Here is a 26,895-nt window from a genome sequence, read left to right on the forward strand (position 1 = left end):
AACACCAGGCAGGCCCCACAAATAACCCAGAAATGCATTTAAATAAAAGGACACATTCTACTCATGTAAAAACACACTGATTCCCACTGTCCACAGGCCGCATTTAGAAGGCGATTGGGCCAGATCCGGCCCCCGGGCCTTGGTTTGCCTGCCCATGGTCTGGACAGACAAATGCTCCCTAGCCTTGCGCTTGGGAAATTTAGGTGCTGCCCAGGGTTCCCCCTTTTATCTTCACACCAAACCTATGAGGTAGATTAAGCATAGAGCTATCTCTATCAAAAATTGTTGACCTATAAATACATCTTATGAGCTGACAACTTTAAAGTCAGTAAATAAAAAACCCCAGTAAAAATACTGGGAGAAAGAGAGCACCTCGAATTACCACATCTGATATGTCCTTTGTGATTGGTGAGCTGAAATCTGTCAGAAGGCCCAGATATTCCATAGAAATCACTTGGGCTTCCTTTATAGCAGGCACGTACAAAGTCCGTTTTGGGGTGTAACCTGGCGGCCCCTCAACAACTTTGGTTGGCCCCTTGGTCCGTCTCCTCACGGCCCTTCATTTCATCAAATTCATCCTCACTGTACTAAAAAAACAGACTGGGGCTGAGTGGTACCAGGTTTTCAGTATCATGCTATATCAGAAATTAAACTGTGATATTCCAATACAGTGGTACCTCGGGTTAAGTACTTAATTTGTTCTGGAGGTCCGTTCTTAACCTGAAGCACCACTTTAGCTAATGGGGCCTCCCGCTGCTGCTGTGCCGCTGGAGCACAATTTCTGTTCTCATCCTGAAGCAAAGTTCTTAACCCAAGGTACTATTTCTAGGTTAGCGGAGTCTGTAACCGGAAGCATATGTAACCTGAAGCGTCTGTAACCCGAGGTACCACTGTAGGTCACAATGTCAAATTGGGAGATCAGGCGTGGGGATGATTGGGTGGGTGAGAAGAGGTGAAGCAGCATAGTCGCCTCCACCAAATGGGGATGTGGGTGCATCAAGCTGCGTCTACTGTGGCGGAGGCTGCTTTCCTGCTGGCTGAGAAAAGCTGTTCCTCCTCAGTGCCAGGGGAAGGCAGTGCTACGGTGCCTTGAAGTGAGGGCAACCAGCTGCCCTGTGAGGGAAGGCAGCTCAGATCAGCAGTGTTACTGGCTGAGATCATTGTGTGATATTGGTGATGCCTTGAAATTGGACGCCCTGCTCTCCCTCACGAGAGGAGTGATATATTGCTGCTTATTGGAGGGTCAAAACTCTTATTGTGGTGGGATTTCAAAACAGAGTTTGGCCAATGTGCTAAAACAGGCCATAAAATCTGTGATATTACTATGCAAAAATGACCAAAAAAAAAAAAAATTAGTTGGGGAGAGGCAAGGGATGGATTCATGGTCCCCCGGGGGTCCCCGGACCCCTAATTGGGAACCACTGCTCTAGAGGGTTGTGCTTCTTTCTCTTAGGTCGGGGTCAGCAAACTTTTTCAGCAGGGGGCCGGTCCACTGTCCCTCAGAACATGTGGTGGGCCGGACTATATTTTTTGGGGGGGGAATGAATGAATTCCTATGCCCCACAAATAACCCAGAGATGCATTTTAAATAAAAGAACACATTCTACTCATGTAAAAACACCAGGCAGGCCCCACAAATAACCCAGAGATGCATTTTAAATAAAAGGACACATTCTACTTATGCAAAAACACACTGATTCCCAGGCCGTCCGCGGGCGGGATTGAGAAGGCGAATGGGCCTGATCCAGCCCCCGGGCCTTAGTTTGCCTACCCATGCCTTAGGCTTTATTGCCTGTTGATGTTTGGGTTGCATTTCTGTAAATAGATGAGCACAGTTACAAAAAAAAGAAAATGTCAATAAGGAAACACAGATATGAGTCTCTGCGGAGCTGTGGTTAAGAGGCTTGTAGGAGGATGTGATAGGCTTGGTTCAGAAACCCAACATGGCTGCACAGCTCTCGATGAGTGACCTCGAACCAGTGACCCTGGGCTCTTTGGGCCTGACCTACTTTGCAGGCCTTCTTCCCCTATCAATTTCAGAGCATGTTAGAAGCCCTCTCGGCTTGCAGTTCTCTACGCTTCTCACTAGATGGCAGTACTGGCGAGGAACTTGAAGGAACTCCCGCAAGGAGTGTTACTCCTTTTTGCACCCATGTTTCTTCCTTTGACTGATTGAATTAATCATGGTTGCTTGAATCAATAAAGGTGGTGACCAGTGAAGACCGTCCTTCCTTGGAGGTTTTTAAGCAAAGGTTGGATGGCCATCTATCATGGACACTTTAGTTGAGATTCCTGCACTGCAGGGGGTTGGACTAGATGACCCGCGGGGTCCCGATTCTATGATTCTATAAATTGATCGGTTGCATTTCTAGCCCACCTTTTTTCCTCCAAGGAGCTCAAGTACAGTGATACCTCTTCTTACGTGCCCCTCTTGTTACGTATCCTTCGGGATACGCATGCGGCAAACCCCGAAGTATATTTTTGGGCTTCACCGCGCATGCATGCGCAGTAGTGCTCTACTGCGCTGCACGTATGCACAGAAGTGTTCTATTGCGCCACATGCATGCGCAGAACAGGCACCTCCGGTTATGAAAACCTTGGGATCCAACCGGAGCTCCGGAACGGATCCCGTCCGCAACCGGAGGTACCACTGTATATGATTTTCTGCCTCCTCATTTAATCCCCACAATTAATTTCATACTGTGTCTTAATGTTGTAACCTGCCCTGGGACCTCACGGTAAAGGGTGGGTAATTAACAACAACTAAAACTACAGTAATTGTGCAGTAAATCCACTTTTAAAAAGAAGCTGGCTTTTCTTTTTGCAGTTTGGAAAGTGACAGGGAAATAAATTGAAGCGTGGGATGAATGAATATCAAAAGGGAAATTGGGGTGAGTGCCAAATGAGCACCTCTTGTCGTATGACCTTCCTGCAAACAAGTCAAAACTCAAAGACCAGAGATAGTCTAACCCAGGGGTCAGCAAACCTTTTCAGCAGGTGGGCCAGTCCACTGTCCCTCAGACCTTGTGGGGGGGGCTGGACTATTTTTTGGGGGGGGTGTAAATGAACGAATTCCTATGCCCCCCCAAAAAACAGAGATGCATTTTAAAGAAAATGCACCCAACCATAAGACACACCTAGTTTTTAGAGGAGGAAAACAAGAAAAGACAGCAAGAGCCACAGCCACGCTTGCTCGGCGTGGCTCTTTAAAGATAGAGTGGCTCTTGCTGGCTTTTCTGGGTTGCTGCCCTCTGTCCCTTCTCCCACCTCCCTGAAAAGCCAGAGCAAGCTGCGCAGCTATCTTTGTTTTTTTTCCCCTTCTTTCTTTCTTTTTCTTTTTTTAAAATAATATTTATTAACATTTTTAAGGGTTACAAAAAGCAAAAGTAAAAACACCATATTAAACAAAAACAAAACAACACATCACAATAAGGAAAAAAGAAGAAAAGGGAAAAAGGGAAAAAAACACAACTAATCTTCCCATAACTTATCTTTCATTTGCTTGTTTCCTTGACCTCCTCACACCTCCCTTTTTTGTATTCTAATTCGGTTAACTATTTCAGCAAATCCTTTCCATCTTTTCCAATTTTTGTTCTGTAATTTATCTCAATATGATGTAACTTTACTTTCCCTCCTTTCACCAATTAACAGTCTATTTTTTCCTAAACCCTTATAACATTTCTGCTAAAACCACATAACTTCATTCCAACATCCTTCTAACATTCATTAATTTTACAATGTTTCTGTAAATAGTCTTTAAATTTCTTCCAATCTTCCTCCACCGACTCTTCTCCCTGGTCTCAGATTCTGCCAGTCATTTCCGCCAGTTCCATGTAGTCCATCACCTTCATCTGCCATTCTTCCCGGGTGGGTAGATCTTGTGTCTTCCCTGCGCAGCTATCTCTGAAGCCAGCAGAGCAAGAGGGAGAGCTGCACAGTGCCTCTTGTTGTGCTGCCTTCCCAGCAAAGCAGGATGAGGGACAGAAGGGTGCCCTTACACGAAGCCCCTTCCGTCCCTCATCCTGCTTCACTGGGAAGCCAGCAGACCAAGAGGCGCTGCACAGCTCTCCCACTTGCTCTACTGGCTTCAGCGATCGATGCAGCCTGCATTCGCTCCATAAGACGCACACGCATTTCCCCTTACTTTTTAGGAGGAAAAAAAGTGCGTCTTATGGAACGAAAAATACGGTACCCAAAAATGCATTATATTTGGCAGGGGGGGGGGTGCTTTGCAAAAATATGTGCTTTAGGCAAAATTGCTTCTGAAAAAATGTGCCTTTTAGGTGAAATGCACACTAACATGCTGGTGCATTTTCACGAGGACTTTAAAACACACATAAGACGAAAGGAGGATACAACTTTTTTTATGTACGCCACAACAACAGCAAGAATACTCATCGCAAAGTGTTGGAAAACACAAGATCTACCCACCCAGGAAGAATGGCAGATGAAGGTGATGGAATTAATGGAACTGGCTGAGATGACTGGCAGAATCCGGGACCAAGGAGAAGAGTCGGTGGAAGAAGATAGGAAAAAATTTAAAGTTTATCTTCAAAAATATTGCAAAATTAAGGATTGCTAGAAAGATGTTGGGAAAAGAAAATTATGTGGTTTTAGCAGAAATGACATAAAGGATTAAGTAAAAATGAATTGGTGGAAGAGAGAGTGTAAAATTATAGTATATTAAGACAAATTATTAAGATAAAAATAAGGTTGGAAGGATTTGCTGAATACAAAAATGGGAGATGTGAGGAGGTCAATGAAATAAGTGAATGTAAGCAAGTGATGTATAGGTTTGATTTGTCCTTTATCCTTTTTTCTTTTTTCTGTTTTTTGATGGTGCATTGTTTTTTGTTTTTTCTTTATTTTGATTGTTATTTAATCTTTAAAACTTTAATAAAAATTTATTAAAAATTTAATAAAAATAAAACACACATAAGAGCATAAGGAAAGCCGGCCAGATCAGGCCAATGGCCCACCTAGTCCTGAATGCTGTTCTCACAGTGGACAACCAGATGTCCCAAAGGGAAACCAGCAAGCGGGAAATGAGCACAAAAGCAAGACTTTCCCTCCCGTGGTTTTCAGCAGTGGTACCTCGGGTTACAGAATCGTGCTCCGGCGGCGCGGCGGCAGCAGGAGGCCCCATTAGCTAAAGTGGTGCTTCAGGTTAAGAACAGTTTCAGGTTAAGAACGGACCTCCAGAACGAATTAAGTTCTTAACCCGAGGTACCACTGTATTTAGAAGCATTGCAACCTCCAACTGCAGAGGCAGAGCAAAGCTGATCGAGGCGGGTAGCTGCAGAAATGTGGAGAAACTGAATTGAAGAATGGAAAACTGAGAACTCAAGTGGACAGGCCTGTCTGTCCCTGGCCAGTGCACTCCTGCATTCCCCTTGTGCTGGGCCTGCCCCTCCACCCTGCTGCTTGGCTGCCCCTCCTGCCATCCTGCCTCTCAAACACCACATTCCCTGGCAGCAAACACTTAAGAATGGGCTTTGACTCCACCGCTGTTCTGGCATCCTCCCTCCCACCCTCTGCTTTGGGAGCCCGCCCTTTCCCTGGATTGGAAGGGGAGTAAACACTCCAGAATATATTTTTTTTTCCACCTGTTTGCTCAGCTCTGTGGGCTTAGAGAACTTTATTGGCTTCTGTTTATCAACCCTGCCAATGCCACCCCGCTCTCCAGCGCTGCCAGCGACAGGCACCTGCCGCCTGCAAACCTTACTGCCAGTTCTAAGCGGCTCCCGGTTGGGGACCTAGCACTTATTTCTTTTTCCTCCTCCTCCTCCTCAACCTCTCCACAGTGACGCTTTGGGCACCTTCCCTTTGTTCCTGCCAGGCGCCTCCATGCCAGGACTTCCAGGGCCGCTACAGGACTCCTCCATCCTCTCAGCTCACTTTGGGAGGAAGGCTGTGGAGAGAGGTAAGTGGAAACTAACAGGCCTGGTTTGGGGGGCATCTTGGGGGGGTGGATGGGGGAGAGCAAGGCCAGCGACCCTTATTGGGGCACAAGGTTCTTTTAAAATGAAGTGCAAAGGCCTCGGGCTATTTTCCACTCTAGGGATCTGTTTTCCACATCACTTTGCAAGAAAGAAGAATTTGAGTTATGTGAAAAGTGCACCAGCATTTTACAGTGGTACCTCGGGTTAAGAACTTAATTCGTTCCAGAGGTCTGTTCTTAACCTGAAACTGTTCTTAACCTGAAGCACCACTTTAGCTAATGGCGCCTCCTGCTGCTGCCGCACAGCCGGAGCGCAATTTCTCATCCTGAAGCAAAGTTCTTAACCCAAGGTACCATTTCTGGGTTAGCAGAGTCTGTAACCTGAAGCGTCTGTAACCCAAGGTACCACTGTACTGCAAATTTCTCCTACTGTGCCCATCCTGCATGCAATTTTTGCAAAGCGATCTCCCCTAATATGCTTGTTTGTTATTTTCGCTGTACAATGCATTTCCAATCACCCCAGTATGTATGTTATGCGTACACATTATAGGGGCACCTCGGGTTAAGAACTTAATTCATTCTGGAGGTCTGTTCTTAACCTGAAACTGGTCTTAACCTGAAGCACCACTTCAGCTAATGGGGCCTCCTGCTGCTGCCGCACAGCTGGAGCGCGATTTCTGTTCTCATCCTGAAGCAAAGTTCTTCACCCAAGGTACCATTTCTGGGTTACCAGAGTCTGTAACCTGAAGCGTCTGTAACCTGAAGTGTATGTAACCTGAGGTACCACTGTACTTGGTTGGAGAACTGCCTTGCAGCGAAGGAAGCAAAAATACAGAGACCCTGAAACAGTGGCACCAGCCTGCTTGTAGCTTTTGCTTGGCTCACTGAAAGACGCCTGATACCAACTCAGACCAGTGCTGTCTACTCTAGCTAGCAGAAACAACTCTCCAGGGTTTGAGGCAGGGGACTGACTTCCCAGCCCCACCTGGAGATTCTGCTCCTGGGGACTGAGCCTCCTGCATGCAGAGCAGGTGCTCCAGCGCTGAGCTCTAGCCCTCCCCTCGCAGCATAGGTGGGCAGCGGAGGAGGGATGCTGAGGAGCGGCTGCAGGAGGCCAGTCCATTTCCTCTCTGAGCCTCTTTTGTTTGCTTGTGGGGAGAGGACGGCCCTTCTCCCAGCAGAACAGCAAGGAGCTTTGTTCAGAGGGATGGGAAGGAGGGGGCCGCAGACGGGTTGCAGCCAAGAGGTTGCTGCTGGCTGCGGGATCCCAGGCATGTTGGCAGGCAGCGGGGGCACCCTACAGTTATTTATTCATTTGAAGGGGGGTCCCCAGGTTTTTGTTTATTATTTACTTATGATATATTTATTTATGAGAAAACACAACAAAATATAATACCAGATGCTAACTAAAACAAAAGGAGAGGCATATCTGCAGCCAAACATATAGGAGCAGAATTCCAAACCAAACGTAATAAATTAATATCACAAACTTTCAAGTGACACAAATTTGTTTCAGTTCTTCCATACCTTCTTACTCCAGTAAGCTCACCATACATTTAAAGCACGTCCTCCCCTACAAAAAAGGGAGCTGTAGTTCACCCACACAGAGAACTATAATTCCCAGCATCCTTAACAAACTCCAGCTTTTTAGAATTATCGGTGGAGGTAGGAAATGTGTTTCAGTTGTGTGGTCTGTAGGGGGTTAGAGCATGTTGAGGTCACAAGGGCCCAACATTAGAGTAGGGGTAGAGGATCTCTGGGACGCGGGTGGCGCTGTGGGTAAAGCCCCAGCGCCTGGGACTTGCCGATCACATGGTCGGCGGCTCAAATCCCCGCAGCGGGGTGAGCTCCCATCTTTCGGTCCCAGCTCCTGCCCACCTAGCAGTTCGAAAGCACCCTTAAGTGCAAGTAGATAAATAGGTACCGCTTTATAGCGGGAAGGTAAACGGCGTTTCCGTGTGCTGCGCTGTTGCCGGCTCGCCAGAGCAGCTTTGTCACACTGGCCACGTGACCCGGAAGTGTCTCTGGACAGCGCTGGCCCCCGGCCTCTTAAGTGAGATGGGCGCACAACCCTAGAGTCGGACACGACTGGCCCGTACGGGCAGGGCTCCCTTTACCTTAGAGGATCTCTGGGGCTGGTGGATTTTTTCCAGACCACCCACAAATGATTTCCGCTTTAGCAATTGTTCTGTGATCCTGATGGAATCATGGAACTGTAAAGTTGGAAGGGACTCCAGGGGTCATCTATTCTAACCCCCGGCAATGCAGGAATTTCAGCTAAAGATGGCCATCCAAACTCTGCTTGAAAACCTCCAAGGAAGAAGAGCCCACTATTCAAAATGGGATCATGCAGAACTGCCTCAAACCCATCCTGAGCACAATCACAAAAGCACAATCAAAACGTAGTCTGAGGGTCTCCATTGTGTATCATTCACAGACAGAAAGAGGCAGATTTTGTTGTCTTTTTTCGTAAAACGCTTAGGGACTGATCTAGAATTCAGCTGCATATAAATGCAGGAATAAAAAAGTCACTGTTCTTCCTAGCCTTGAGAGCTAAATAGCACATCCAGGGTCTGAGGCAATTTACTGCAGGGTACCCTTGGCCAGGGAACGCAGGTGGCGCTGTGGGTTAAAGCCTCAGCGCCTAGGACTTGCCGATCGAAAGGTCGGCGGTTCGAATCCCTGCGGCGGGGTGCGCTCCCGCTGCTCGGTCCCAGCGCCTGCCAACCTAGCAGTTCGAAAGCACCTCCGGGTGCAAGTAGATAAATAGGGACCACTTACCAGCGGGAAGGTAAACGGCGTTTCCGTGTGCGGCTCTGGCTCGCCAGAGCAGCGATGTCACGCTGGCCACGTGACCCGGAAGTGTCTCCGGACAGCGCTGGCCCCTGGCCTCTTAAGTGAGATGGGCGCACAACCCCAGAGTCTGTCAAGACTGGCCCGTATGGGCAGGGGTACCTTTACCTTTACCCTTGGCCAGGGCAGGAGAAGCTTGCTGGCTTCCTGGACTGCATGTGGGCCTCCCAAAACGATCTTCTTGGCCACCATGGGGAAATTTCCTTTCCACCTTCTTTCTCCTCTTCTTCCCCATAGAACTACACATGGCCACCCATCCAATTTTAAAACATACCAGGGACCCTGCTTAGCTCTGAAAATGGGCTAGCAATTTTATTGCTGCACCACTAGGTCAAATCAACCTTACCTGATAGCAGAAGTGGAAATCAAAGGCCATTGTTAGTGGGGAGGGAAAGGGGCCCACTCTGAATCATGCCGGCTGGGTGCAGAGGCCAGGGAACCCCAGAGAGCAGCCCCTGCCATTTCTTCCCTAGGAGGGACAAGACCACCAGTGCCTCTGATTTGCCTAGAGGTGCTGTAGAGGAAGCAGAGGTGGGGCTGTTGAGGAGTCAGTTCCAGCCTGCAAGGGGTGGCAGTGAGCGATGCACACCTCGGAGGCTGGATCTGCCACCCCTGTTGCCTGAGGCAGTCACCTCACCTTGCCTCATGGGTGGGCTGGCCCTGTCTGCTTATTTCACGGGATTAATAGCTGTACTTAAGGGATGCGGGTGGCGCAGTAGGTTAAACCACAGAACCTAGGGCTTGCCGATCAGAAGGTTTACAGTTCGAATCCCCACGACGGAGTGAGCTCCCGCTGCTTGGTTCCAGCTCCTGCCAACCTAGCAGTTCGAAAGCACGTCAAAGTGCAAGTAGATAAATAGGTACCACTCCGGCGGGAAGGTAAAAGACGTTTCCATGCACTGCTCTGGTTCGCCAGGAGCGGCTTAGTCATGCTGGCCACATGACCCGGAAGCTGTACGCCAGATCCCTCAGCCAATAAAGCGAGATGAGCGCCCCAACCCTAGAGCCGGTCATGACTGGACCTAATGGTCAGGGATCCCTTTACCCTTTAATAGCTGTACTTGGGTTTGGGCACATTGAAGATCCTGTGGAACTAGCGCTCTTCCTCTCCGATCTCCTCCTCCACCTCCATTAGGGATGGATGAAAAGGTCCTTGGGGTCACTGGGACATGTTCCATATCATGGTCCCCTAGAGCAACCCAAGGGAGGGGCGGGACGTAGAGGGAAAGCTGGCCCAGGGTTATCTCAGGTCAGTCCTCCAGACCCAGCCAAGGACGTTGGCACCACGGCAGCCTGGAAACTGCAAGTGAAATATCTTTTTTGTCGGAACATTTTCTCTTGGCCTCTGAGCACGGAAGGGAACAATCATTGACAATCTGTACGGTTGTAGATTTTCAGATAAGCTAAAAATAGATGGGCTCTGCTTCGGACCCTTGTCCACTGCTCAGGCGCTACTATTTCCCTGTTGAACAATGATTACAAATTGTTTGCAAAAATATTAGCAGATTGAAAAAAATGTTAAATGAGTATATATATCAAGATCAGGCAGGGTTTCTTCCAGGTAGACAAATGAAGGAGAATATAAGGAATATTATGAATATAATTGAATACCTGGAGGTCAAAAATGAAAAGGAAGCAGCAATGATGTTTATAGATGCTGAAAAAGTCTTTGACAACGTCTCTTGGAAATTCATGACAAAGCTGCTTGAAGAAATTAAATGTGGCCCTAAGTTTCTATAGGGAATACCAGCAATTTACTCGGAACAAAAAGCAAAATTAATTATAAATCAGGTGATAACGGACGAATGTCAGATACAAAAAGGAACTAGACAAGGATGCCCACTATCACCATTGTTGTTCATCCTGGTACGGGAAGTACTTGCCAGAAACATAAGAGCAGATAAAGAGATCACGGGTGTAAAAACTGGGAAAAGTGAGTTTAAACTAGAAGCATATGCAGATGACTTAGTGATAACAGTAGAAGATCCAAAAACTCCACTCCCTAAAGTGATAGAAAAGAGTCAGAAATTTGGGGAAGTGGCAGGGTTTAAATTAAATAGGAATTAAACAAAACTACTAGTTAAAATTTGAAAAAAGGCCACCTGTACCTCTGCTGCTGGTCTGCACACGCCCTTGGAAAAGCCGAGGCGGCAGAAGCATGCCAGCGTCAGACTTCTTGGCTCTGAGCCACCCTTCCTGGCATGCCCTTGGCCATGTCCCCCACTGCTGCAATCCAGCAGGCCAGGACGGGGAGCCTTTTGCCCTGTGGATGATAAGCAAATAGAATCAGAGAACTGCAGGAATTGTCAGAAAAGAACCCCCGAAAGCCAGCCATCCACCTACGAAGGAGAGTCCACTTCAATGTCTGACAGCTCTTACCTTCAAACGTTCTTCCCAATCTTTAGTTGGAATCTCCTGTCTTGCGATTTGAATCCATTGGTTCTGGTTCTAGCCCCCAGAGCAGGAGAAAACAACCTTGTCCTGTGACAGCCCTTCAGATCACCTCTCAGCTTTCTGTTCTCCAGGAGAACAAAAGGCCATCACATTGCATAAAGTTTATCCATTTTTCTGTTTATCACTTTTAAACAAGTGTTATTTTCTCAGCGATGGCCATTCGCCAAACGTTGTTGGGCCATAAATCTGGGGGTGGTTCCTTTAAGACCTTCCAGGTTTGAGCTACAGAGAGATGAGCCTTTGAAGAGGTACAGAGGTACCTCAGGTTAAGAACTTAATTCGTTCTGGTGGTCCGTTCTTAACCTGAAACTGTTCTTGACCTGAAGAACCACTTTAGCTAACGGGGCCTCCCACTGCCACCACGCGATTTCTGTTCTCATCCTGAAGCAAAGTTCTTAACCTGAGGTACTATTTCTGGGTTAGCAGAGTCTGTAACCTGAAGCGTCTGTAACCTGAAGCGTCTGTAACCCAAAGTACCACTGTATAATAAACAAGAATGGAGGGAGAAATGCAGAAGCTCCCAAATTATTTTGAATATTTCTGAGGATATCAGTCCCCAAAGTGTCTGTATTAGCAGGCAGCCCCACCATGAGGGATAATACATTCCCTTAGTACCTGTTTCTTGAGCATCCACCCTGATTTGCTGGCCCAAAGCTTGCCCTGTCTTTTACTGAGCATTATGATTTTTTTGGGGGGGGAAAGGGCACACAACGCGAATATGTCCTGCCCCCATCCCGATTTGCTCACAGTGTGTTTAGGCAGCTTCCTCTTAGTCATTCATTCGCTCCACACTTTTAAGGGCATTTCCTTGCCACTCTCTATTCCGCAAAATGCCCTATTCTTTTTACCAAGTGGATTTGTTGCACTTGGGCAATAGAAAGCTTGCATCCACTTGAAATGCACAAACCCAAAGTTCTGCTGTGCACTTGAATCCCTCCTGCAAAGGACTGACAGTTTGGTGGCGTTTGGCTGCTTGCCAGGAGGTCAGGCATGCCAACTCTAGGGGGCGGAGGTGTCTCCTGCCCCCTTAATATTTGTTTGAAGGGGCCCAGCCCATCAATATTGAGGGGGGCTGGCGGAACATTGCAGAAGGCTGCACAAGGCTGCGTAGTGTTGGGAGACGTGTGGTGTTGTGACACACTTGCGTCACACATAGATGATGCACAACATCCCCCAGGCATCACCTGTTCAGTGTGGATTGGGGCCATGCAGTGAGGCCCTTTCAGAGCTACCATGCCTCCTCCTGGGTGCAACGAAAAATGGTTTTCATTCTTAGATGAGAAATATCACTGTTTCACTATAAACAAAACATAGCAGAAAGCAGTAATTCACTCCTTCTACAGAAACAGGGGCTAATGGATGATGCGAGGGACCAATAAGCTATTCAACTTTCAGGCTGTTGCCACCCAACAAAAGGGGCAGAAGCTGCAAATGGGAAGCTTTTAACTAACTTTGCAAGGGGCCTTCTCTGGATGGGCATGGGTTTTGCATGAACATTATAGGTAGCACTGCAGGGACAGGCATTGCAGTACAAGATATCCCTACATGAAGTTAAATGTTCAACTACCATTCTAATTCCGCTCAGGTGAGTAATCTCTGTGGAGTAAAACGCCCCCTGCGCATGGTCATCTACATGGCAGCTCTCTCAACACCAAAGACAAAAGTGAGAGATCAAAGAGCTGCCTTCCCTATCAGAAAGGCGCAGTTGATCTTCACAGCTGTCTTACCACATCACCATCTCTTGCCTGCAAGATCTACGAAGCGGGCAGCATCTCTCGCCCTGGATCTATTTATACCTCCTTCTCTGTTTCGCAAGGAGCCCACCTTTGGGGAGGTCATGGGCCTTCCAATAATGTACCTGCCCTGCAAGGCAGATGACATTCTGCGTGGCTAGTCTTGTTGCTCCTGATGCGGAATGGCAACTCATGGGGGGCGGGGGGAGGAAGGAAAGGGGGTCACTGCCTCAAGCGGACCGGAATAGATGTGGTGTGAACCAGAGGATCTGCCTGCAGAGCTCTGGATTATTTAAAGAGAGACGCGTTGACTTGCACACTGTCAGGTAGGTTCCGGGGATGCTAGATCCTTTGCGCCCCACGAGCCCCTTTCCTCCGTCCCCCCAGGGACCTTGCTTCAGGGAGGTCACCTAGGGTACCACTCCTGCCTGCCAAGTCCTGCTGCAGAGCTCTCCCCGGGTGCTGCTGCTGCTGCCTTGCTCTTCTTCCATGGCTGATCTCCACTGTCCTCCTCTGTCCACCCCAAGTGCCCGGTTCAGGTGAGCAAGGACCCTCCTCGGGCTCTCGCTCCCATCTGGGGCAAGGCAGGGGATGGCGCTCTTCAAGGACCACATCTTCCAAGCTCTGTCCCTCTGCCAGTCCATCATCTTTTTCTTCTGCAAGGGGATGATTGAAGGGTTGGTGATCCTCCTCTTCCTGTGGCTGCTGGTCCAGGTCCTGCTAGACAAACACCAGCATGGTGAGTATGCCCTCCTCCTCCATCCTCATCCCCTCCCTGAAGTATCATGGGAATTATAGTTTCCTAAGGAGATTGTAAAAAAAGGTAAAGGGACCCCTGACCATTAGGTCCAGTTATGGCCGACTCTGGGGACATGGTGCTCATCTCTCTTTATTGGCTGAGGGAGCCGGCATACAGCTTCCGGGTCATGTGGCCAGCATGACTAAGCCACTTCTGGCAAACCAGAGCAGCACACGGAAACTGTAGCACTGTGAGAATAGGGGTCTCCTGTGGGTTAAACCACAGAGCCTAGGACTTGCCAATCAGAAGGTTGGTAGTTTGAATCCCCACAATGGCGTGAGCTCCCGTTGCTCGGTCCCTGCTCCTGCCAACCTAGCAGTTCAAAAGCATGTCAAAGTGCAAGTAGATAAATAGCTACTGCTCTGGCGGGAAGGTAAACGGCGTTTCCGTGCGCTGTTCTGGTTCACCAGAAGCGGCTTAGTCATGCTGGCCACATGACCCGGAAGCTGGACACTGGCTCCCTCAGCCAGTAAAGCGAGATGAGCACCGCAACCCCAGAGTCGGCCACGACTGGACCTAATGGTCAGGGGTCCCTTTACCTTTTAACTGCTCTCAGCACCTTCAACAAACTACAGTTCCCAGGATTCTTTGGGAGAAGCCATGGCTGTTAACATGGCGCTAAAGTGCCTTTTAAGCCTGTGGGGTGGGCATTCTGCAGATGATTATCCTTTGTATGGGTGAATCTGGAGCAACAGCATTTTGCAGGAGGAGGGATTCATCTTTTAGCTTTGCGCTTTGAAAGGGGACTAAAGCACCCTGGCCTTGGGCAGTTTGGGAAGTGATGGGAAGATGCATTGCAAAGTTTGTGGGATGAACAGGTGACTAATGGGGAGACAACCCTGCAAGCAAATCAGGGTGAGCAGTCATTGTCGTATAACCACCCTGTAAACAAATCAGAATCAATGCTCAGTAAAAAAAATGGACACAGTCTAACCTTTAGCCCCAGCACCCTGAGCCAACTACCGTCCTCAGGGTTCTTTGGGTTTCCATGGCTCCTCAAAGATATTGCTCCAAGGGTATAAGATAGATAAGGCCCCAGATAGGTCCGTCCCAGAGTTCCCTAGGAAGAGGGCTGGACTGTTAAACCACTTTGGGACTTGAACCTCTGTGAGGGGGGCGGAGGGAGGGGCCTGCCCGCTACTCTCAGGGCCCTTAACAAACTACTAGATTCCTTGGTGGAAGTCATAGCTGTTTGTTTGCTTTGTTAAGTGGTATGATATACCATACTGTTTTCAAAGTATAGTGCAGATGGGGCCTGTCGCTGCTACATCACATCGTTGGCATTAGGATATTTCATTACCTCATTGCAGGGGGTTGGACTAGATGATCCTTGGGTTCCCTTCCTGTCCTACTATTCTATGATTCTACGATATCTGGTTCTATTTCCCATCCCTTTTCAGGGAGCGGGAAAGCATTAAAAAGTCAGCTGTGGGTCAGATGCTCTAAAAATCAAAGGCAGCCTTCTAACACAGATCTCCAGGTGTTGTGAGGCTTCCAGCTGCCATTAGCCTCAACCAACATGCCCAGTGCTCAGGGATGGTGGGAGCTGACAGTCCAGCAACATCCTGGGGGCCACAGTCTGCAAACAGGAGTAGCAGCAGCCACTATTTATGGGTGTCCTCTGGATTGATTTCTGTTCTGGACGTGAGATGAAGAAAGGAACATTGGCAAGTTCCTGCACTGCCGGGGATTGAGATAGATGACCCCTGGGATCCCTTCTAGCCCTACAATTCTTTCCCCCTTTTCGTTAGAGGTGCAGGGGATTGGTCCAGGGCCTTCTACATGCGAAGCATGCGCTCTAGCCTTGCACTGCAGCCCTCCCTCCTCCCATCTCACGGGACAATGCAACATTCTCCCTCTCTCTCTCTCTCTCTCTCACACACACACACATTCTGGGGTCAGCTGCCAACTGACCTGGAAGCCAAGCATAGATTGAGTGCTTTGCAAAGGGCTGTTTGACTAGGCAAGGGCCTCTTAGCTCCACAACAGCCCTGCGTCAGCAAAACTGCAGGCCTGATAAGCAGAGCTTTTCTTTCCCTGGGGTTTATCTGGTTTGAGGAGAGTCTGGCTTTATTTTAGCTCCTGAGCAAACATGTCGAACTGATGTCATCAGCCAGAGCTGCTCTGCAGGCGTCTTTTGGAGAGAATGGAAGTCGGGATGGGGTCCCTTCCCTGCCTTCTCTACTCTCCTTTTGAGCTGCCCCTCTTGCCCTTCTGAGCCTTAGTGGTGGTAGTTGTTGCCACTCTGTTCCAGCTGTTGTGAGCAGAGATGGGGAGGAATCCAGTTCACACTTAAAGGAGATACTGTACAGTACTACCTAATCCAGGGGACGCAGGTGGCGCTGTGGGTTAAAGCCTCAGCGCCTAGGACTTGCCGATCAAAAGGTCGGCGGTTCGAATCCCTGCGGCGGGGTGCGCTCCCGCTGCTCGGTCCCAGCGCCTGCCAACCTAGCAGTTCGAAAGCACCTCCAGGTGCAAGTAGATAAATAGGGACCGCTTACCAGCGGGAAGGTAAACGGCGTTTCCGTGTGCGGCTCTGGCTCGCCAGAGCAGCGATGTCACGCTGGCCACGTGACCCGGAAGTGTCTCCGGACAGCGCTGGCCCCTGGCCTCTTAAGTGAGATGGGCGCACAACCCCAGAGTCTGTCAAGACTGGCCCGTACGGGCAGGGGTACCTTTACCTTTACCTTTTTACTACCTAATCCACACATTCCAAAGCTGCTGATAGTGATAGTGCAATGTCATTATACAGATCTATGGTGCGGCTATGGGAAGTGGGTGGCGCTGTGGTCTAAACCACTGAGCCTAGGGCTTGCCGATCGGAAGGTCGTGGTTTGAATCCCTGCGACAGAGTGAGCTCCCGTGCAAGTAGATAAATAGGTACCACTCCGGCGGGAAGGTAAACAGCATTTCCATGGGCTGTTCTGGTTCGCCAGAAGCGGCTTAGTAATGCTGGCCACATGACCCTGAAGCTGTCTGCGGACAAACACCAGCTCCCTTGGCCAGTAAAACGAGATGAGCACCGCAACCCCAGAGTCGTCTGCAACTGGACTTAACGGTCAGGGGCCCCTTTAAAGGTAAAGGTAAAGGTACCCCTGCTCGTACGGGCCAGTCTTGACAGACTCTGGGGTTGTGCGCCCATCTCACTTAAGAGGCCAGGGGCCAGCGCTGTCCGGAGACACTTCCGGGTCACGTGGCCAGCGTGACATCGCTGCTCTGGCGAGCCAGAGCCGCACACGGAAACGCCGTTTACCTTCCCGCTGGTAAGCGGTCCCTATTTATCTACTTGCACCCGGAGGTGCTTTCGAACTGCTAGGTTGGCAGGCGCTGGGTCCGAGCAGCGGGAGCGCACCCCGCCGCAGGGATTCGAACCGCCGACCTTTCGATCGGCAAGCCCTAGGCGCTGAGGCTTTAACCCACAGCGCCACCTGCGTCCCAGGGGCCCCTTTAGCTTTACCTTTATGGTGCGGCTCCATTTGGAATGTGCATGTTAGGCAAAACTGCAGACAGATTGCATAATAATTTCCAAGGTGACTTTGTTATACTTCAAAAACCTGCAGATTTATGAGGACATGTGAGCAGAACTCACAAATGAAAACAAAAAAAGCAAAACCCAAATGGACATGTTTGGCCATCTCTACTTGTGAGAGGAGAAGTGAGTACATAGATGGAGATCCAGTGGTGGTGGTGAGATTACAGAGTTAGACTAGGACTTGGGAGACCAGGGTTCGAATCTCCACTCGGCCATGAAGCTCACTGGGGGTCCAGTCTCAGCCTCTCAGCCTAACCTACCTCACAGGGTTGCTGCAGGGATTAAAGGAAGCCAGGAGAACCAGATAAGCCAACTTGAGCTCCTTGCAGAAAAAGGTGGGGGTATAAATGCAGTAAATAAATTAAATTGATGGCCCATGATGAGCCCTCCCCTGAAACTGGGACCTGCCCCCTTAAGGCTCTGCAGTTGCTTTTCCTACAACCCTCTTCTGCAAACAGAAAGAAAATTCGGACTTAACATTTGGAGTAACTTTCAGGTGGTAAGACTCCCTCGGAAAGGAATGCACACTCATTCGCTGGAGGTTTTTAAGCAGCGGTTGGATGGCTATCTGTCAGGGATGCTTCAACTTAGATCTGATTCTTGCATTGCAGGGGGTTGGACTAGATGACCCTCGGGATCCCTTCCAACTCTAGATTCTATGATTCTCCTCCTCTCCTCTGCTCAGTGCACTTACAGGTATTCCTGGGCGTGGGGCTGGCCCTGCTCTGCTTCTGCCTGCTCCTCGGCTGCGCGATTTGCTGGCACCGGCGGAGGACGCGGCGCCCGGACTGCGGCGAGGCGCAACCGTCGGGCCGCCCCCTGGTGGATCTGGGCCCCGCTCTGCCCTCTCCGACGACGGCGGTGCCCATCCAGCAACAGTATGCCCAGCTGGCGGGGCAGCTTCTGGAGAGCCTGCCTGCTGCAGCTGCTCGTGCGCCGGCCTCGCCCGACGGCAGCCCCCCGACGGCCCTCCTGCGCGGCCGCGCCTCCCTGCCCAGCCTCGTCCTCCCGCCTGGGCTGAGCGCGCCGCCGGCCCAGCGCCCTCGGGGCCCGCAGCGCCGGAGCACCATTGCCGCGGGAGACAGCGGCCCCCTCGCCGTGCGCCCCGTCGCGGGGCTCCTGCCCGCCGCTGCCCAGGCCAAGCCGCGACCTCGCCTGCACTTCGCCGTCGGCTACTCTCCTCCGGAGGCCACGCTCACGGTGAACGTCGTCGGCGTCGCCCACTTGCCCGGGGGCCTCGGCGCCAGCCGCAGCTGCTACGTCGAGGCGCGCCTGCTGCCGGGCTCCGCGGAGCCGCAGCGCACCGCCCGGCGCCGGAGGAGCCTCCACCCCGAGTTCCACCAGCAGCTCCGCTTCCCCGGCTGCGCCCGCCAAGAGCTGCCGGGCCTGACGCTGCGCCTCGCTGTGTACGCCAGGGCTTTCGCCCGTCGGAAGGACGCCTTCGTGGGCGAGGTGCTGTTCCCCTGCGCCCAGCTGGCCGGCGAGCAGGGCGCCTCGCCCTCGGCGCACGCCCAGGAGCTGTCGCTCCCGAAGGTGAGGCTCGCGTCGCCCAGAGGCCAGGGAGTCGTCGCCTCCCGCCCGGCGGGGACCCCCAATTCCCCCTTCGCCTGCGGACCTCTTGAGGGTCTTGGGGCAGCAATGGTAGTTCTCTAAAATTCAAATTGTGATATAAGAAATAAAAAGAGCAACAGAAAAGCAATTGAGAACCAGTCCCCAATATTCCGAGCGATGGGTGGGCTCACCTGCAATCACAAATGCTTGCACCCTGCTGGTCGCCCATGGGGCACAGTTTGAGAATAATAATAATAATAATAATAATAATAATAATAATTTATTATTTATACCCCACCCATCTGGCTGTGTAGCCTTTTTAGGCCTTTTTCACGGGTAGAAAGAGCATTGGGCGGCTTCCAACAAACCACTAAAATACAATAACCTATTAAATATTAAAAGCCTCCCTAAACAGGGCTGCCTTCAGATGTCTTCTAAAAGTTTGGTAGTTATTTTTCTCTTTGACATCTGGGAGGGCGTTCCACAGGGCGGGTGCCACTACTGAGAAGGCCCTCTGCCTGGTTCCCTGTAACTTGGCTTCTCGCAGCAAGGGAACCGCCAGAAAGCCCTCGGAGCTGGACCTCAGCGTCCGGGCAGAAACCCTGCATTGGATGGGTAAGGGCTGGTTTTATTTGTATTTATGTGTGTAATGAGCGTAGCCAGGATTTATTTCCGGGGGAGGGCAGAACCTCGGTTAGTTATGTATTTTGTAATGATTTACTTGATTTAGGGAGGGGCAGCTGCCCCTCCCCCCCCGTGGCTACGCCCATAGTGGGTGGGTGTTCCCTTTGGAGCAGGGTTAGGAAACTGGCCCTCCAGATGTTATTGGATTCCAGCTCCTATTGGCTGCTGCCCTGGGGGGTATGTAGGCCCCTGAAGGGCAGGCTCATGCAGTTTTATATAAGTGAAATAACTAAACAGCATTTTAAAGCCTTAGGCAAGTGACTTTGACACGCAGGCATCCCAACAAAGAGGCCGTAAGCAGGGCAAAGTGACATGTGCAAAAACTCTGTGGAGGCAAGAGTTGCTTTTGTGCTGGAAACCTGCTTCCTGGTTTCCCATTGAGGCTTCTGGTTGGCCACTGTGCAAAGAGGATGCCAGACTTGATGGGCATCCACTGGCCTGATCCAGCAGGCTCTTGTTAGGTTCTTAAATCCATGTGAAATATAAAACTGGAGCTGGCTAACTCCTGTATGTGTGTGTGTGTGTGTGTGTATCTATGCCATGACGTGTTCATTCTCTCCCCGTTCAGTGCCACAGTTCCCAGGACATGAGCTCCGCCTCTTGGCTCTCTCAGCCCACGTCCCTGGGGCAGCTTTTCCTCCTGCTCCAGTATCAAGCTCTGGCCAATCGCATCAAAGTTCTGGTTCGCAAAGCAGAGAACCTGGGACGCGTCAGCCGGATGCTGGGAACACCAGGTAGGATGCAAGTACCAACGCATGTATAGGAACACACAAACATAGGAAGCTGCCTTCTGCTGAGCCAGACCATTGCTCCCTCAGTGTTGTCTACTCTGACTGACAGCAGCTCTCCAAGGTTCAGACAGGGAGTCCCTGCCAGACATACCTGGAGGTGCCAGCAGGGATTGAACCTGCCACCTTCTGCCTACAAAGCAGATGTTCTGCCACTGAGCTATGGCCCTTCCCTGTATATGCCTTCCTCTGTGATCTCCACATGCAATAATTCTGTGTTTAAACTGGGATCTGGTGCAGGTATTGCTCAGTACCTTAGCAGATGTACGGTAGGTACGGACTCAGGACACAAATTTTCACAAGATTTGCATATTTTAATCTATATGCACACACACACACATTTTTAAAAAAATCTGTGAGCAAATTAAGATGGGGATCTCTCAGACCCCATCTGCATTATGCATTTAAAGCATTAGGACACCACATTAAACACACATTGCGTCCCCCAAAGAATCCTGGGAACTGCAGTTTGTTAAGGGTGCTGAGAGTTGTTAGGAGACTCCTTTTCTGTACTTACAGTCCTACATTTCTCAGAGTTCTCCAGGAAGAGGTCAGGACTGTTAAACCACTCTGGAAATTGCAGCTTGAAACTGCTTTCTTTGCAGAGTGAGAAATGCTAGCTTAGGGGAGCTTTTCTCCCTCCATAGCGGCTACCAACGGGCTCCCTGGGACTGAGGATCAGGTGACGATCCATTATAGGAAGCTTCTGCTCCTCATCAACAGATGGCCAATGAAAGCACATCTCCAAAGACGATGGCTGTAAATGCCAATCAGCAATTTTCTTTGAACTTTGACAGGTTATATCAGGTGGTGGGCAGGGACGCAGGTGGCGCTGTGGGTTAAAGCCTCAGCACCTAGGGCTTGCCGATCGAAAGGTCGGCGGTTCGAATCCCTGCGGCGGGGTGCGCTCCCGCTGCTCGGTCCCAGCGCCTGCCAACCTAGCAGTTCGAAAGCACCTCCGGGTGCAAGTAGATAAATAGGGACCGCTTACCAGTGGGAAGGTAAACGGCGTTTCCGTGTGCGGCTCTGGCTCTGGCCAGAGCAGCGATGTCACGCTGGCCACGTGACCCGGAAGTGTCTCCGGACAGCGCTGGCCCCTGGCCTCTTAAGTGAGATGGGTGCACAACCCCAGAGTCTGTCAAGACTGGCCCGTACGGGCAGGGGTACCTTTACCTTTACCTTTATCAGGTGGTGGGCAGTCCTGTCCACCTATCAAAGTTGGGAGAGAGGAATCTCTCTTGTTCCCCTTCTTTCATAGAATGGTGGAATTGGAAGTGACTCCAAGGCTCACCATCTCTGCCTCTTCTAGCCGTCAGGCACAAACCTGTCCGTCTTGAGGATTCCTGCATCTCCCATCCCTTGTCCTCTGCTTTTCCTCTTTCTAGACCACTACGTTCTGATCCACCTCTGCCACGACGGAAAGGTCATTGACACAAAGGAGACCAAGTCCATAGCGGGCTACAACCCCGTGTGGAATGCCCCATTCCTCTTCAGCTTACCTGCCGGAGACATCCAGGAACAGCAGTTGTCCCTGGAGTTCACAGTCATGCAGGTAATGGATGGAAGATTTGAGCCAAAGTATGTTAGGGAAAGGGACTGATCTCTCCCAGATGACCAGTGATGGAGATGGTGACAGTTGCCACATTTAGTAGGGTGAAGACAGATGCAAAGAGCTGTGGTTTCCATTGAACCTCTGACTCCACTCTGGCCGTAACTAAGCTGAGTGCTGGAAGATTTGGGGTAGATAAAATAAAAGTCCTTCACGCGATGCCTAGTTAAACTATGGCACTTGCTTCCTTAGGAGACAGGGATGGCCTCTGGCCATCAACGCAGATGGCTTTAAAAGAGGCTTAGACACATTAACAGAGGAGGGGGCCAAGGATGCCTCCTAGCCAGAAGGGAATCCTTTCTTGAATCCTGCTTGCTGGTTCCTCACAGCCACTGTGAGAATAGGGTGCTGGACTAGATGGGCCATGGGCCTGATCCAGCAGGCTCTTCTGAACAATTTTTATGGCCAGGATTCTATATGCAGCTCCCTAGCAAAGGTCCCTAGGAAAGGGACGCGGGTGGTGCTAGGACTTGCCAATCAGAAGGTCGGCGGTTCAAATCCCCGCGACGGGGTGAGCTCCTGTTGCTCGATCCCTGCTCTTGCCAACCTAGCAATTCGAAAGCACATAAAAGTGCAAGTAGATAAATAGATACTGCTCTGGCGGGAAGGTAAACGGCGTTTCCGTGCGCTCCTCTGGTTTGCCAGAAGCCGCTTAGTCATGCTGGCCACATGACCCGGAAGCTGTACACCGGCTCCCTCGGCCAATAAAGTGAGATGAGCACTGCAACCCCAGAGTCGGCCATGACTGAACCTAATGGTCAGGGGTCCCTTTACCTTTACCTAGCAAAGGTCTGCAGCAGGGCTTCTCCTAGCCCAGGCTTCCTCAATCTTGGCCCTCCGGATGTTTTTGGCCTACAACTCCCATGATCCCTAGCTAGCAGAACCAGTGGTTAGGGATGATGGGAATTGTAGTCTCAAAAAACATCAGGAGTGCCGAGGTTGAGGAAGCCTGTCCTAGCCCATTGCAGGGCGGGCGGGGGGGGTGGGGAGGCAAGCAAGGGTAGAGCAGCTTGCAGCCTGGGTTGACCTGAAAGGTGCAGGCATACAGGTAATTCCCTGGGCCCAAATGCAACATACGATCTTGAGTGCTGAGCCCAGCCCACTCTGGATCCACACTTCTGGACTTGCTGAACAGTTGTACAAATGTATAGATTTATTATTTATCTATTATTGTGATTTTTAAATCCTCCCTTCACCCTAAGGTCCATGGGCAGGTCACAACATTGAAACACAATGTTAAAAACAGTTCCAAACAATTTACAGTCACAAAAATATTGGGGTTCCAAAAATATGCTCTTTGAGTGTCAAAAGCTGGGGTCAAGAGGTATGTCTTAAGCCATTGAGTTGAGCTAAAGAGAAATGAGGTTTTAGAAAGACAGTGTGGTTCAGTGGTTAGAGTATTAGAGTAGGACCTAGGAGAGAGCAGGGTTCAGAATTCAGGCTCGGTCAGAGGTATGTGCCTATCTCTCCAGGCACCGGCTGAATTCTTTCGACCTCCCTCCGGCGACTCCCGGCAGGAAAAACACACGAGGTCCGTTCCGGCGATTTTCCTCAGGCTGTGAGAAAAACACACCAACTGCTTTTCCTCCTCCCTGCTCTCCAGCATATCCCCAGGGAGGGGAATCAGACACAGTCAGAAATGTATCTACATTCTTTTATTCCTGTCTTCCACTTCAGTACAGAGAAAACATGTCTGCTCTCTTCAACAAACAGAGAGAAACTCCAAACTCCACCCATGTACATCCTGTACAGGTCATATGACACACACACTGAGCTAACATCCGGTGCTCAGTACAGAATGGACTGCCCCTTTGTTTCCATGGCAACAGTCACATACGTCCTGTCTGGCTTTGCAGCCACAAGCAGCTGACTGAGCTGCTGGTGCCTTTGCTTGCTGCAGCATTGCTGCTTTAGAATAACACTAATCTCCACTCTGCCATGAAGCTCACTTACCCTCAGCCTAACCTACTTCACAGGGTTGTTGTAGGGATAAAAGGAGGAGTAGGAGAACCTAGTGAATCCTTTCTGCCCAAGGAGGAAACAAAACAATGCATCGATTCCTGCTTGTTGTTGTGCCAACTTACACAAGAGGGTGCACTTCCTCAAGAAGGAATTTGTAGGTGGAAAAGCTTGGGCTGAGATTTCCTATAGGCAGGAAAAACCCCTGAGGTGAATGGGAAGGTGCTGCCATGTCCCTCTGCCCAACTTTGCTTGCCAGGGTCCTGTGGTGGCAGTGGCGGCTTCCAGGTTCCGGTGGGATATGACAGGGTCTGGGGGATCTTGCCAGAACCTGGAGGTCGCTGCCGCTTTGTTCTTGCTTCTCTGGCAGCAGCGGGAGGGTGCATGGAAGGGGGGCCACCAGCAAGAGAGGCCCCACGGAGAGCCTCAAGGTCCATAAATAACAACACCCTAGTGGTCCCGGGCCCTAAGGAAGTTAGATTGGCTTCAACCAGAGCCAGGGCCTTTTCAACACTGGCTCCGGCCTGGTGGAACGCTCTGTCTCATGAGACCAGGGCCCTGCAGGATCTGATTTCTTTCCGCAGGGCCTGTAAGACAGAGTTGTTCCACCTGGCCTTTGGCTTGGAGCCAATTTGATTCCCTCCCTCCCTCTCTCTCTTTTTTTCTTTTTTCTTTTCCTTCTCCTCCTGCGATGAGGCTACATTTTAATATTTTAATGTTCCATTATTTTAATGTTGTATTTTATTTTTGTTTTTAAGTTCGTAATCATTCATCTTGTTTTTATTATTGCTTGTAAGCCGCTCTGAGCCCGGCCTTGGCTGGGGAGGGCGGGGTATAAATAAAAAAATATTATTATTATTATTATTAAGAGAGCCCTGCTGGAAGCCATCCAGTTCTCCTCACTCGTCCTGCATTGGGGGGGGGTGGCAGGGCTTGGATTCCACCTCGCACAGTGGCTGTCTCAAGATGGGGTAGCCCTGCTATAGGGCAGCCCCACAACTATCCCTGACTCTGTTCCCCCCTCCATCTTGTCCCAGGCTCGCCTCTACACCCGCAGCTGCGCTGTTGGCAGAGTGCTGATCGGTCCTGTAGCCCCTGAGATGGGGCAGGTCCACTGGAAGGAGATGTGCAGCCGGGGGAACATGGAATCTGCTCGCTGGCATGCCATTCAGTCTGAAGGCTTTCAGCTCTGCCCTTGAGATGCCCGTCCAGAGGTTCCTGCTGGGGAATCGTCTGCCTGTCATGGTGAAGGATGGCAGCCAAAGCAATGGCACTCTGCGAGAAATGGCCTTGGTTTGAGGGGAACTTGGCATTGCGACACCTTTAAGGTACGCAGGACTGCAGGAAGTCCAGCTGGAGAAATCCAAGCCAGTTCCAAGTCCTGCCAAGGCAGGGACTTTTTGCCCAAAGAGAGGTGTTGCTGCTTGGAGCCCTTCAAAAACCCCGGGGTTGAAAAGTTGACTGCAAGCTCTCCAGGAGAGCCAAGGAAGGCGGAAAGAGCAGGTGGATCAAGCTTTCTTCCTCCATAATGCTCCCCAACTGCACCGGGCACGCTGACCTCAGATCTAAGATTCGTTGCAGCAACAGCAGCTTCTGGGGCATTGCATTATCTGCATAACTTTCGGCTGCCAGCCATAACGAAAGAGAACCGAAAACCGCGTCAGCAAAGCTGGATTTGGATGGCGCTCAAAGGCATGGCACTGCTCTAGGTGGGGTGCTGACTGCTCTCCTGTTGCTGTTGCAACGAGGAGAAACTTGAACTGGGGCAGTTGGGTGCAAACAGAAATGTCAGAACAGAAGGTGTTGGTGGCATCACTGCAAGGCAGCCTGGAAGGGTTGTTGTGTTGGAGGCTGCGATGGACAGAGCTCTGCAAGGAGAGTCTCTCTGTATAAAGCACATGCATTGCCCATTAACAGCCTTTATTGCATTCCTTCTCAGAACATGCTTATTTCATTCCCTTATCTCACCCTTCCCTCCAGGGGGTTCAGGGCCAGCACACACGGATCTCCCCAACACCCCCCCCCCTTCGTATCCTCTCAACAACCCTGCGAGGTTGTATTGTTGGGCAATGCCATGTGGAAGATGTTTCACACTATATGTTAACTTATCCCCTACATGCAAATCCAAAGAGGCACTTTTTGCAAAGCCCTGTTTGTGCAGGATAGCATGCTCTTCCTGAGTGAGAGGGTCCAGGAGTTGTTGAGGGACCACATTGCACTGGGAACAAGAAGCATCTGGATAAAATAGCCGTAAAAAGTGAGGGGGAATTTGGAGCACTAAACTGAAACAGGGGCATCCCTGTTATCATATATCTCACATTATATGTTTGCTGCTTTTATTTGCAGATGTTTGAGTCATATTTGAAACTGTTTATGATTGTATGGAATTGTCATGGCCTTCAGTTAGTACAATAAACTTATTTTGAGTGATGTAGGTTAGACTGGAGGGCAACCTACCAGCTCAAAATCTCCTCAGAAACTTTATGACTGAGCAAGGATTTGAACTCTAGTTTCTTGTACTATGAGGGATGCAAGGAGCTGCCTTGTACTTAGTTGGATCCCTTGGTGCATCCAGCTCAATATCGTACAAACCGACCTGCAGCAATGGCTCTCCAGGGATTCATGCAGGGGTCTCTCACCTGGAGATGCTGTTGCAGACTGAACCTTCTGAATCAGGTGGCTCTACCACTGAGTTACACTGAGGAACGCGGGTGGCACTGTGGTCTAAACCACAGAGCCTAGGGCTTGCCGATCAGAAGGTCGGTGGTTCGAATCCCCACGACGGGGTGAGCTCCCGTTGCTCGGTCCCAGCTCCTGCCAACCTAGCAGCTCGAAAGCACGTTAAAGTGCAAGTAGATAAATAGGTACCACTCCGGTGGGAAGGTAAACGGCGTTTCCGTGTGCTGCTCTGGTCCGCCAGAAGCGGCTTAGTCATGCTGGCCACATGACCCGGAAGCTGCATGCCAGCTCCCTCCGCCAATAAAGTGAGATG

At 50.3% G+C, this 26,895-nt stretch overlaps 1 protein-coding gene across 1 annotated transcript; it reads left to right on the forward strand.

Moving 5' to 3' along the window:
- The first annotated feature begins 5,122 nt into the window (after positions 1-5,122).
- Positions 5,123-26,333, forward strand: LOC307224635 (synaptotagmin-5-like). The gene is made up of 5 exons (XM_079991658.1): positions 5,123-5,923; positions 17,998-18,845; positions 20,116-20,281; positions 21,721-21,887; positions 24,941-26,333. Exons 1-5 carry the CDS (start codon positions 5,848-5,850, stop codon positions 25,100-25,102), a joined length of 1,419 nt encoding a protein of 472 aa, XP_079847784.1. The 5' UTR covers positions 5,123-5,847; the 3' UTR covers positions 25,103-26,333.
- Positions 26,334-26,895: the final 562 nt, after the last annotated feature.

Source organism: Podarcis cretensis (assembly GCF_951804945.1).
Source record: "Podarcis cretensis genome assembly, chromosome: 9".
Taxonomy (NCBI): Eukaryota; Metazoa; Chordata; class Lepidosauria; order Squamata; family Lacertidae; genus Podarcis; species Podarcis cretensis.